Genomic DNA, 13,434 nt, shown 5'->3' on the forward strand with positions numbered 1-13,434 from the left:
GCCTCCTCATGCTGCTGCCAAGTCCAGAGTGTGTCATGGGTCCCTGTACGGCCTCCCATTGCTGCTGTCTCCATAGCCACACTCTGCCATGTGCCACTTTCAGGTCTCCTCACACTGCTGGTGTGTTGAATTTTTTGACATAGGGTGCTGGCAGATTACGGGCCTCCCATTGCTGCTGCCAGGCACGTAATCTGCCATGGGCCCCCGTACCGACTCCTCATGCTGTGACGTTGCAACAAGGTGGAATTCAACCCTACATATGTTAGACCGCCTTTACGAACAGCGAAAGGCCATCACCGATTTCCTGATGTTAATAGCGGATAAAGGTACTCCCTGTGTAACTTAGATGTCAGCCATTGGCAGCTCATGCGTGACACCTGCGCTTGCTCAGGCCCTTTGAGGAGGCCACGCTATTCGTGAGTCGGCAGGACTATGGGATGAACGACGTCATTCCTCTGTTGCACGTCCTGGAACAAATGCTGTTAACAATGGCTGGTCAGGGTGCGGTAGACGTGGCGCACAGATCTCAACGCCACATGACCCCTGTGGGGGCAGGACAGGAAGAAGAGGAGGAGGTAGAGGAGGACATTGGTGCTCAGGAATTATTGAGTGAAATGGGTGGTTTTTCCACTCAGCGGACAGGAGTGGAGGAGCAGGAGCATCTGGTAGAGGAGGAGGAGGAGGAGACAGAGGACCCAGACGCACCGTGGCAGTATGCTGTGGAGATGGAGGCAGGGAGTCCCTCGCATTCCTTGGCACAAATGGCCCATAGCATGCTCGCTTGTTTGCGTAGCGACAGCCGAATAATAACCATCAGACAGAGGGATGACTTTTGGCTGTCCACCTTGTTGGACCCTCGCTACCGTTCAAAAATGGTGGCCTTTTTCACACCTGCTGAGAGGGAGGCCAAAATAACGTACTATAAAAACCACCTATGTAGTCAGCTGGTCTCTGCCTGTCTGCGCCAACGTCCATCCTCAGACACTGTGGGCCCTGTGCGCTCGCGTTCCGCTGCCATGGCAGCAGGGGAGGGGTGGGGTGGTAGGAGCAGTGGCAGCTCCACCACTAGCGGCTGCCTCAGTCTGCAGTCGATGATGAGTAGCTTTCTTCACCAGCGCAGTGAGGAAACTACTAACCAGCCGCAGCAGCAGCAGCAGCATCAGGTGGACCTGGAGCAGGACCTCAAACAACAGGCTTAGGCCTACTTGGACAGCACCCTGCCAACCGAGGTAGACAATCCCCTTGACTACTGGGCAACGAAACTTGACCTTTGGCCCCAACTAGCTGAATTTGCCCTTGAAAGGCTGTCATGCCCGGCCAGTAGCGTGGCATCGGAGCGCGTGTTTAGTGCGGCAGGAGGTATTGCAACTCCGCGGAGGACACGACTGTCCACCCAAAGTGTGGAGAGACTGACGTTTGTGAAAATGAATCAGGCGTGGATTAGTCTGGATTTCAAACCACCAGTTCCTGACACAACTGACTAAATCCGCCATGAATCATGCCCCAAACATGTGCCACTTTCAGGTCTCCTCACACTGCTGGTGTGTTCCATTTTTTGTCATAGGGTGCTGGCAGATTACGGGCCTCCCATAGCTGCTGCCAGGCCCCTAATCTGCCATGGGCCCCTATACCGCCTCCTCATGCTGCTGCCAAGTCCAGAGTCTCTCATGGGTCCCTGTACGGCCTCCCATTGCTGCTGTCTCCATCGCCACACTCTGCCATGTGCCACTTTCAGGTCTCCTCACACTGCTGGTGTATTCCATTTTTTGTCATAGGGTGCTGGCAGATTACGGGCCTCCCATAGCTGCTGCCAGGCCCCTAATCTGCCATGGGCCCCTATACCGCCTCCTCATGCTGCTGCCAGGTCCAGAGTCTGTCATGGGTCCCTGTACGGCCTCCCATTGCTGCTGTCTCCATCGCCACACTCTGCCATGTGCCACTTTCAGGTCTCCTCACACTGCTGGTGGGTTCCATTTTTTGTCATAGGGTGCTGGCAGATTACGGGCCTCCCATAGCTGCTGCCAGGCCCCTAATCTGCCATGGGCCCCCGTACCGACTCCTCATGCTGCTGCCAGGCCCGTAATCTGTCATGGGCCCCTGTTGTCGCTTGTTGGCATATTCCGCTCGTTCAGATGCTCCTTCTCCTGCTACTCCTCTTCACGGATTCCGTCAGCAGTCTTTCTTGGAATCCGTTTCCAAGAGACAACAGTTTGCGAGCACGCACCAGACGGTGCAGAAACTGAACGTCCTCCTGTCCAAGTTGCTGCTGCCAGGCTCGTAATCTGTCATGCGCCCCTGTACCGCCTCCTCATGCTGCTGCCAGGTCCAGAGTGTGTCATGGGCCCCCGTACCGACTCCAAATGCTGCTGCCAGGCCCGTAATCTGTCATGGGCCCCTGTACCGCCTCCCCATGCTGCTGCCAGGTCCAGATTGTGTCATGGGTCCCTGTACGGCCTCCCATTGCTGCTGCCAGGCCTGTAATCTGCCATGGGCCCCCGTACCGACTCCTCATGCTGCTGCCAGGCCCGTAATCTGCCATGGGCCCCTGTACCGCCTCCTCATGCTGCTGCCAGGTCCAGAGTGTGTCATGGGTCCCTGTACGGCCTCCCATTGCTGCTGTCTCTATCGCCACACTCTGCCATGTGCCACTTTCAGGTCTCCTCACACTGCTGGTGGTTTCCATTTTTGTCATAGGGTGCTGTATGGCCTCCCATTGCTGCTGCCTCCACCGCCACACTGTGGCTCCACACTCTGGTTTTGGCCCCGTGACTGGCCAAATGAGTGAAGTGTGCGGTGATTCTAAGATCGACGGCACTCATCTGCATGTCATACTGCCTGACAGTATTATTTCTCTTCCCCAGCAGACTCCAAGGGCATTTAAATTAAAGGTACAGTGTTCAGCACTAATATTAAGTCTCTCTGAAGCCTAGAAACACCCTTTTTTAAGTTAAATTCACAGCGAATATATTCGACTCGAATCGAAATTTTTCCACGAATTCGCCGAATCAGTCGAATCGAATTTTTGAATACTTCGCTCATCTCTAATCATAACCGATTCCAATTATGTCAGGAATAGCTTTGTGGAGTATTTCCCTAGGTGGAAGCGAAACAACATGAACAAGAGTAATCACAAACCCGTGAAACATGGTAAGCTCTTTTGTCACATCGATGAACTGGTAAGGTCCAATGATATCACCCTGCACTTCAAGAAGACCAAAGGCCACTCCAAGGTTCTAGGTGCCGAGAAAGAAGGGAACGATCTGGCCGATTCTCTAGCCAAGGAAGGGGCAATCACCGGTGAACTGTTAGACATTGATCAATTTTTAGGTACCGTACAGGTTGAAGCTGTCACCAGGCAACAGGCCAGAATAGCTGGTGATCCAAATGCATTACAGTGGAGTCACGATTCTCCTAGTGAGGATTTAATTACTGCCCAAAAAGAAGACCCAATAATTGGCTTGTTTTATAGTCATATGGAAGATCCCAACCAAAATCCCATAAATAAGGAAGTATGTAGTGGGAAGGAGGATTTACGTATCTTAATGAAATCCAAATCCCAATTCTCTTTATACCAGGGATTGTTGATACGAACCTCAAAGGGTGGCGTACAACAATGGGTCGTCCCACTTAAATTTAGAGGTTTGATGCTACAGCATGCCCACGATGCTCCCACTTCCGGTCATCGTGGAGAGAAGATCACGTATGAGATCCTGCGGGATTATGCCTACTGGCCTCATATGTTACGTGATGTGAAGGAGTACTGCCAAGGTTGCCTAATATGTCCCCAATTTCAACCTACCAAGCCAACTCACAGAGCACCTCTCCAGAAGAGGGGGATATGTATGCCTTGGTCAGACCTTCAGATGGATTTTATTGGGCCCGTAACAAAATCTTCACGAGGAAATCGGTATATGTTAACAGTTACCTGTTTATTCACCAAGTATGTCGAATGTATACCAGCACCAAATAATAGCTCAGAGACATGTGCTGCATTGCTAATAAATCATGTATTTTCACGTTTTGGTCTACCACAGAGGATAGAGTCTGATAGAGGATCGCACTTCACTAGCGAAGTGATGGCCAAATTGTGGAAAATTTTGGGGGTTAAAAGGAAATTGCATATCGCCTATCGGCCAGCCTCTAGTGGTGGTGTAGAACGATACAATCAGACCATCGTTAACGTCCTTAAGAAATTTGTTAAGGAAACAGGCAAAGATTGGGATGTCAAGCTCCCGCTGGTCCTGATGGCGTTGAGGGCTACTCCGAATACAGTTACAAAAATGTCATCTTTTGAACTGATGACAGGTAGACGGATGGTACTGCCCCAGCACTTATTGTATCGCACTACAGATCAAAATTTGATCAATGCCACCACCACACACCAGTACATAGAGGATTTACGTAAACATTTGCAATATGCTTTTGCCTTTGCCCAGCGAAATTTGGAAAGAGCTGCAACTAGTGCTAAGACATACTATGATCTCAAAACCTCCAAGAAGGAATATGAGATTGGTGACAAGGTCTATCTATACAACTTTGCAAGAGACCAGATCAAGGAACGGAAATTCCTTCCATCTTGGAAAGGTCCGTTCTCTATCATTGATAAAATCTCTCCGGTCGCATATAAATTGCAGGTTACCCGGCATGGTGAAATCAGTGATAGATGGGTGCACATCAACCAATTACGTGCTTGCCATCCAAAGTCTCAATTGCAGTTGTTGAAAGACTAACCCACCAGTTCCTATCTGGAGATATTGAGATCATTATTAAATTTCCTTTGAACATATTATTCATCTTTTGCCTTACAGGATCCAGTAACATAATTGTATATATCCAATACTTAAACTGTTCATTTTAATAATTTAGAAATGAAGGCCCAGACGATGACCAGACCGGTGATCGGAGGTGTCAATGACCAGACCCTAGAAGGAAGCTATAATGTCCTGTGGGAAAGACCAGATGCCAGAGATCGATCCGGAGACGATAACCTGATGTCCCAGGCCACCAAGGGCCAGTCTAGAGGATAAGACCCGCCTAGGAGACCGTCTAAGAGACCTGTCGTGCGGAGGACCCCATGGGCTCCAAGGTGGATGTGCCAGGCCAGGCCGGCCTCATCGCAAAACCAGGATCGTCATCAGAAGTGTCCGTCTGAGAACGCCGAGTCAAGTTGAGGACCAAACCAGCATCACCGCTGCCATTTTTTCTAAAAAAAAAAAAAAAAAATTCTTTATTTCATTCACCCCATATGAGAAGATGAACGGTCACCCTAGCCAAAAGTCCCACTCATGGTTTGCAATACAGACACCCATCTATACGTGCCTGTACCCCAAAAAAGGGGGATTTTGTAGTGACTTTTGAAATTATGTATCAAAAACATGACTTTATTTCAACAACAACCCAACCTAGCCGCCCGTTAAGGGTTAACTCTTTTTGGTTGAAAATTCAAAGGACCCTCCAACTCAGACATGCAAACAATGGGTGAAGTGAGCTTTTTCCAAGACAATAGACTGTTTGACTATCCACAGGTGGTCTAAGACTAGGATTATAAAAAGTTTAAATTGGAGACTATGAGAATAGCTAAAGTGTGGATATGTCAACAAATACTGTTTATATATTGGGGTTGAGTTGAAGACGTCTACAAAAGTTAAACAGATAGTCAAATAGGACTTCAACCTTCAAACATTAAGTCATAACAAGTGAACAATAATGAGACGGGAACTCAACTGGTTGAAAGTTTACCCAAAACCTTGCAGGGTGTGATGAACCAACAAACCTCTCGAACTGTCACAATATGCTATTATCCACTAAGGTTGAAAGTATAAATGGTTGTTTACTCTGACTCCAACACAATAGACAGGTAAACAGAGGGTCTTTTCTCCTCATGGGAATTCTGGTTCTAACACAAAAAGGGTAAATTCAGGACATATAAGGCTAAGAACTGGATATATCTACCCACAGAGATATTACCAAAAAGCATATTATCAATGGATGTTATAAAGAATATGTTTCACACACCACAAAATATTCTGCAGAATGGGGATTGTATATCACTAACTTGAGTAGTGAGATGAGGAAAAGTAAGATATATTGTGAATTAGCATCAGTTGTATGTCTTATCAGGAAACAAATGCTTTCACACAAGTTTGTATCTCAGGGAGATGAATAACCGAATATACACCTATATTCCATGGTTCCTATTTAGAACATTATAGCTATGATCACTTATATATCTGGATAAGACGTATATTTAATACCTGAAATCACCTTGAGTTCCACCCGAGGTGTGAGTCATCACAAATACTCAAATTGTTCTATAAGCCCTGACTGCCACTTAGTGGACAGGTGAGAGATAGCTTAAATACATACATTTCTCAACCAGCCAATCAAAAAGCCTGGTGGGAGGGTCTCTTAGAACAATAGTTTAGATGGTATAAAAACCCATGCACCTGATTTAAAAAAAAAAAAACCTCATTGAAAAAAAACCTCACTGAAGAACCTCACTGAAAAACAGCAAAGAGAGACAAGCTGAAGGAAATCTGACGAGGCTGAAATCCATCTGAAGAGCTACTGATTAACTCTTTTCAAACTTCTAAAACTTTACTAAATTTCTAAATCTCTGTACCTCTAACTTCCTACATTCTCCTACACTATTGAACTATATCTCACTTCCCCCTGTGGTCATCCCTGAAGGCGTACCATTGCCAGATGAATCCATTGGGGAAGTTTCATAGTCTGAATTCCGGGTGTGGTGAGACTGTCCATTTAATTTTGTATTGTATATTTTCTCTGTTGTGTAGAGTAATAAGAATTACCTTAGAGTGATCACAACTGTATTGGGTGGTTATATATATATAGAGAGATCCCGTATTACTGTTAGATATTGTTGGTGTCATATAACAAATTTTTCATATTTCATAAATTATTAAATATTAATAATTAGAGTATAATTTATCAGGGAATATCTTCTTCCATTGCTATGGCCACGTAATGAGAGAAAATAACCTCTGAAATACTCTAAAATTATTAGTTATTACTAGATTTAATCTTTAATAATCATTATCATCTAGAAGATTGTTATATTGACTGAAGGTCTTGTCCCCACTAAGAATCTCTGGAACCTTCAAGCTCCAGGTCCCGACCCGGACCTACTAAATCCATTGACAACCTAGAACACAGTTTTCTCTGCTCACTAAATACATGTTGGAGATTCTCAAAAAGCAGCCAGGAGGACCCTGTGTCATCGTCACAGTGGCAGGACTTCACACTTCCACACCTCCATCAGACTTCCAAGTGTTTGTGAGAGCTTCTGCTAGAACATTGACTCCATTTTTATTCTACTCCTGCCATCAATGGTGGACCCGGTCCCACACTTCATCCATTTCTTTGGGGACCTCTGATCTACCTATAAACGGTTTCTTCCATGATGAAGATCAGCCATGGAGTATATCTGAGGTGTATATCAGGGTGTGCTTCTTCCCCACGAGAGCTGGGATGTCCAGCAACATTCATCTAGAAGACATTTCCCGCACTCAAGGCACTAATACACCTCCAGGGCTGTGAGAGACCCCTGATGTACCGGAAGACAGGACTTCAGTGAGGAACAATTCCCTCACTCAGGACAGGAAAGTGTCTTATTCCTCGTGTGAGATCTCAGATGTGTGGAAAGATGGGACTTCACTAAAAAACATTTCCCGCACTCAGAACAGGAATACGGCTTCTCCCCCGTGTGAGATCTTCGATGTGTGTAAAGAGTGGACTTATTTGAAAAACATTTCCCGCACTCAGGACAGGCAAAAGGCTTCTCCCCTGTGTGAGATCTCTGATGTTTGTGCAGATTGGACTTCTCTGAAAAACATTTCCTGCACACAGCACAGGAATACGGCTTCTCCCCTGTGTGAGATCTCTGATGACTGGACAGACGGTATTTCTCTGAAAAACATTTCCCGCACTCAGGACAGGAGTATGGCTTTTCCCCTGTGTGAGATCTCTGATGTTTGTGCAGACTAGACTTCTGTGAAAAACATTTCCCGCATGCAGCACAGGAATATGGCTTCTCCCCCGTGTGAGATCTCTGATGTTTCTGCAGACTGAACGTCTGTGAAAAACTTTTTCCGCACTCCGGACAAAAATATGGCTTCTCCCCAGTGTGAGATCTTAGATGTCTGACAAGTTTTGATTTTTCTACAAAACATTTCCCGCACTCAGAACAAGAGTACGGCTTCTCCCCCGTGTGAGATCTTTCATGGACATTAACTTTGTATTTAGAATGGAAACCCTTCCCGCACTCAGTACAGGAGAAGCTCTTCCCTGTTGGAAGGCCGGCCCGGTCCCGCACAGTCTGAGGTTCCTCAGGATACGAGGAATCCGATGGTCCATCTACACTGGGTGGTGCCGGATGGACATTGGAGGGAGCCGGGTTTTCTCCTGGACTATGCTGTGTGATGTCCTCATCTTCTACTTTCCAGTCTGGAGACAAAGTGAGACAATCCTCGGAGGTTTTCCTCATCTCCCAGCCATGGACTAAAATACAAAGACAAAGAGGATTACTAGACAGGAGCTGATTAGTTCCCCCAAACCAGGACTCTGCCCACATCAGGCAGCTTGGTCTCTGAGGAGCTTACAATTCCACCCTCAAGGGAACTAGGAAATGGCTCCTCTGATCTCCTACCAGGTCATTTCTTTATTCATGGACCTTAGTCAGAGAGTGAGGAAACAGCCAGAACTGTCTTTTATAGGAGGGACAGTGATGAGGGGATTATAGGACGAGGGTCCCCACCCCCTCTATCACTCATCGCCATCTTCCCAACACAAGAAGTACTGCACTTCCTTATTTAGTCCATGATTTAGTCATGAAGAACAGCGGGGCTGAGCCCCACCAGAGGTCAGAGAGTGAGGATGAGGGGAGAACAACCAAGATGAAGACTGGACTGATCCTGAAGACCACCATCATTAGGGTATTGACTCCTCCCTCATTATCACTTTCTGTTTAAGGGTCCAAAGTTGGAGAATGTTATCACATTATTATCACCATGTAAAAGTCTGTGCTCCAATCACATCATCCGATATAAAATGTCCAGCTGGGAGGAAATGGGTGGAAAAGAAGTAAGGCCGATGTAATGTACAACTTATCATACGGAATACAAAAGTTAGGACTATACAGTATTAGTTTTCTTCTATATTTATCTGGTGATCTAGCCAGTAAATCTGCTGTTTTATAAAGACCATTTACCACTGACAGGGGGCTTACAATGAGCAGCTTTTATTTATTCATGACAAACTTTTATCCCAAAAGGAAAAAACTGTTTGATGAAACTGATTATGAAGTGTGATCTGGAGTTTGGCTTCAATTAGTTACTGTTTTTATATCTGCTAGTACATCTAACACTCCCCTCCCCCCAGACTGACCATGCTGCAATCTCCACAGTGGGGGCGCTCTAATACAGAAGGTGTGTTACTGGCCAGATCACCAGGTGAAAACAGGGAAAAAAGCCAAAGAAAAGGAATGCAGCCGCCACACCCAATGATTGGTAAGCTGCAATATGGGACATTTGTGGTCTAATATCCCTTTAGTTTGGTTGGTGAAATCTCATCCTATGTCCAGTGATAGCAGTGACATCTACTGGCCACAGTGAGACATCACAGGACAACCTAAACTTAGGGAGAAACCAAGTGAAGAACTATACAATCAGCCTGAGCCAAGTACAGCCCAGCCACAAACTAAACCCACATAGTAGCCTCTATTCAGGACAAGGGGGCCACACTAATAAATAGTGTAAGGATCACATCAAATTGGTGTTTAGTAATCAGAGATCACTTACAGGGGTTGTAACCCTCAGACATGGAATATGAACAAAGCATATCCCTCTACAGTGTGTACTTGTCTCAGTCCAGAGCACTAAGTGTCATTTCTGTCTGCTGTCTCCTTCCTCTGCGATCAGCAGTTGAGTCCCTTCTGACAAGTCTTCCTGACACCAGGAGAAAAAAAGATGACAAGGGAGGGAGTTCCAGCACACAGCCTGTGATTGACAGCCTCAGCTCTGTTCCTGTGTGAAGGAAGTGTGTCCCTTCCCATCAATCATCTCTCAGAGCTCACTTCACTGAGCTGTGAAGAGAGTGACTTCAGCTCTCTGCCCCCTTTTTTCTGACTGCTCAGACAACCTGTATAAATTCTGGACTTTGAACAAATATAGAGAAATGAGTGCTATAGATAAACAGGTACAACGTATGTAGGAGGATTTGTTTTATCTCTGTGTATCACCTGAGGCCAGTCATTGCACTGGGTATATGGAGGGATTATAACCACTTTAAATGTTTACTGTAGACAAGTTGCAGAGATCCCACACCGCTGCCTCCCATCTCCTGAGACTGCACTCAGTGACTTGGGGCTGAGACACTACAGACATATCCCTCCACCCGGCACAGCCAGCAGACCACAGAGCAAGGAACCCTGGGAGAATTGTTCTGTCAGAGATCTTACTAGACCCGGACATGGGGCAGGAGGCCCAAATTACATGACCCAAGTACCTAGGTCTAGTAATGCTCATGAATCAGCATTTTGCTGCCAGCTGAACCCCAGAACCTCCATAAATCCAGTCTAGATACATAAATTGTGTCTGCAGCACAGAGAAGGAAGATTATCCGAGAGAAATCCAGGAATACAGGACGGGGAACACAGCTCAGGAAAGTGACCAGGGGATTACAGGCTGATATCACCCAGTCCCCGCCCTACTCTGGACCAATCAGTGAGCAGTATGGGTGGAGGAATGGATTTAGTGTTCATGACCCACCTGTGCTGATCTCTGTAGGAGTGTCCTCCTCTATAAATGTCCCCGTTATTCCATCCTCCTCCATAGACTGCTGATCATCCCTCACATACGCCTCTTCTTCTTCTGCTTTCACCTCAAATTCTATATCGATTGGATCTCCACTCTAAATCAAGGAAATGAGAGAAAATATCATCTAAAAAATCCACACATGACCCATACAAGTCCATGTTCTAGATGCTCCATCCCACCAACCTTGTGATACTGAGGGATGGTGTGACCTTCCTGTGTGGAATCCCGGGAATACAGAGGATGGGGACATCTCTCTGGTGGGTTCCTGGTATTAGGTGGCTCCATCATATCCTTGTGTCCTTCTGAAAACTCCTCCATCACTCCATACTCCTCATCCTCCTCTTTATACTCTTCTTTAACATCAATATTATCATCCCCGAGGATTCCACTCTGAAAGATATAATAAAACATTCATTGTAACAAACATGCTGTGTATAAATCACAACTACCAATAATTGTCATCATCTACCTGATGATGGTGAGGGATGGTGTGACCTTCCTGTGTGGAATCCCGGGAATACAGAGGACGGGGACATCTCTCTGGTGGGTTCCCATGACTGGATCCATCTGTAGGAAACACACACACTGACTGAATCCATTGTTTCTATGTGTTTATCAGATGATGGGGGATCTAGGTGGATCCTCCGTACTGCTCTCTCCTTTACAATAAAGTCTCCTCTTACCCGGTGATGTGAGGGGCGGCTGATTGTCCATCATGACGTCCTTGTAGAGATCCTTGTGTCCTTCTAAATACTCCCACTCCTCCATGGAGAAATAGACAGTGACACCCTGACACCTTATAGGAACCTGACACACACAATGATACAGTCACCATCCAGACACATCCCTTGTCTGTTACTGGAGAATGTCCCAGAATTCCCGGCACCGCTCACCTCTCCTGTCAGCAGCTCCATCATCTTCTTGGTGACTTCTAGAATCTTCTGCATGTTGTGTCTCTCAGGGTTTAGGGAGTCACATGGAGGCACTGTGATGGTCATATGATCACCTGACTTCAGAAGAGGAAATCTCTGTATTGAGGAACCAATAGGAATATCATGTTAGAATCCCAGAATCCTCCTCACCTCTCTGGTCAGGTCTGTGTGATGTCATGTGACCTCCCAGAATCCTCCTCACCCCTCCGGTCAGGTCTGTTTGTAGGAATCGTGCACACAGAGACGGACACGGCCCTCCGTTTTGTTAAGAATTTTCTATGTTATACAATTTCTAACTCCCAAAGCAGGCTACCCCCTCCATCTTGTAGATCTCTCACCCCCCTCCCGTGCTGTGGGGTGACATGTGGCCCGAGTGATGAGAAGGGTCACAGGCGGCCAAAGCACAGCAGGAAGCTCCGAGCTATAAAACCTCATGAGCTGGGTGCATAGCTGTCTATTAACTGTGCAATCTGGCACATAGTAAAAGTATAAACCGAGTCCCTCACTGAACTTCAAAAGACCTTCCAAGGGGTCGTAAACACAGACTTACTTTTAAAAACTCACTTTACATATAAGTTGATATGTTCACGTAGGACATAACTACCTAAACATGGAGCCTATATGCGGAAGGCTCAGATGGAGACCATTCTCCTGGTATGTGACACCCCTTAGCTGACATACAGAGAAAAGCAGAAAAGTATATCTCTTGAACCATTTAAGTGCATATTTCATGTTTCATCTCTAACCATTCCGCAGATGCGGCTGAGTATTAATATACTAGTGACCAGGCCGGCAAATGTACCTAGGAAATGTTATGAGCCAAAATATAAGCTAGGAGAGATTCTGGTTGTAACTTAGGTCTCCACCCAACACCCCTCCCCAAAAGGAGACCATTGGTTACTACTCCAAAGAGACACCCTGCTGGGATTTTCTAGAAAAAGGCTGTTATGCTTGGAGTGTGGATGAGAGAAGAGAATAGTCTCCTGCTTTTAACATCGAGACTAGCAGTAGAGCCAAGAAATTGGCTTATGAGACTTGAAACTGCATAACCCAAGGCTTTTTGGCTAGTACTTATCTACCTAAACTTCTGTTATCTCTTTGCTGTGTTATTGCTCTCTATATATTTATATATATATTGGTTACATCTTTTTTCTGTAAATATTTTTATTGCAACCTTTTGACCTTTTAGTAATAAATCTTACTTTCTGAAACTGTTGAACTGTTTCTAAAGCTCTTTAATGCAACTTAAGAATTCCTGCCGCTGAAGAGCGCTACTGTGTGTGTTTAACCCTCTGTATAACCTGTCTGCAGTGACAGTGGTATACAGATGATTATTTCAACCACCCTAGTGTTATTGCTGATATTGCCGAGTTTCCTCTTTCTCTGTACAAAAAGGAGGTGGTGGCAATGTGAAGGGTTAATTGCGTAATTAACCTGACCCAGTAACAATCGTGCTCAGGTTGCCGGTACATAGATTTGTGGTCCAGTCAGCTGGAAAATCATTGTGCAGGGTGCAGCTGGGCGTGGCATTGTTACGCACCTGACATCGTGGTTTTAGATTGGCTAGTCCTTCGGTCACGAGTCTGGTGAGAGGGGCAGAGATTTGATATCGCAATTGTCACACTGTGTATTATTAATAGACATAAGAGTGCTGTCATGTGACCCCC

At 46.0% G+C, this 13,434-nt stretch overlaps 1 protein-coding gene across 1 annotated transcript in view; it reads right to left on the minus strand.

The window, feature by feature from the left end:
- The window catches only part of LOC149461971 (uncharacterized), a 208,482-nt gene that overhangs the window by 33,681 nt on the left and 161,367 nt on the right, over nt 1–13,434 (minus strand). Inside the window, exon 11 of the mRNA XM_089677773.1 lies at nt 7,614–8,520. Within this exon, the coding sequence (XP_089533899.1) occupies nt 7,614–8,520 (907 nt within the window). The remainder of the gene's footprint in view (nt 1–7,613; nt 8,521–13,434) is intronic.

The sequence above is a fragment of the Staurois parvus genome, unplaced genomic scaffold, assembly GCF_062004578.1.
Source record: "Staurois parvus isolate SC_StPar_1 unplaced genomic scaffold, SC_StPar_1.0 ptg000191l, whole genome shotgun sequence".
NCBI classification, from domain to species: domain Eukaryota; kingdom Metazoa; phylum Chordata; class Amphibia; order Anura; family Ranidae; genus Staurois; species Staurois parvus.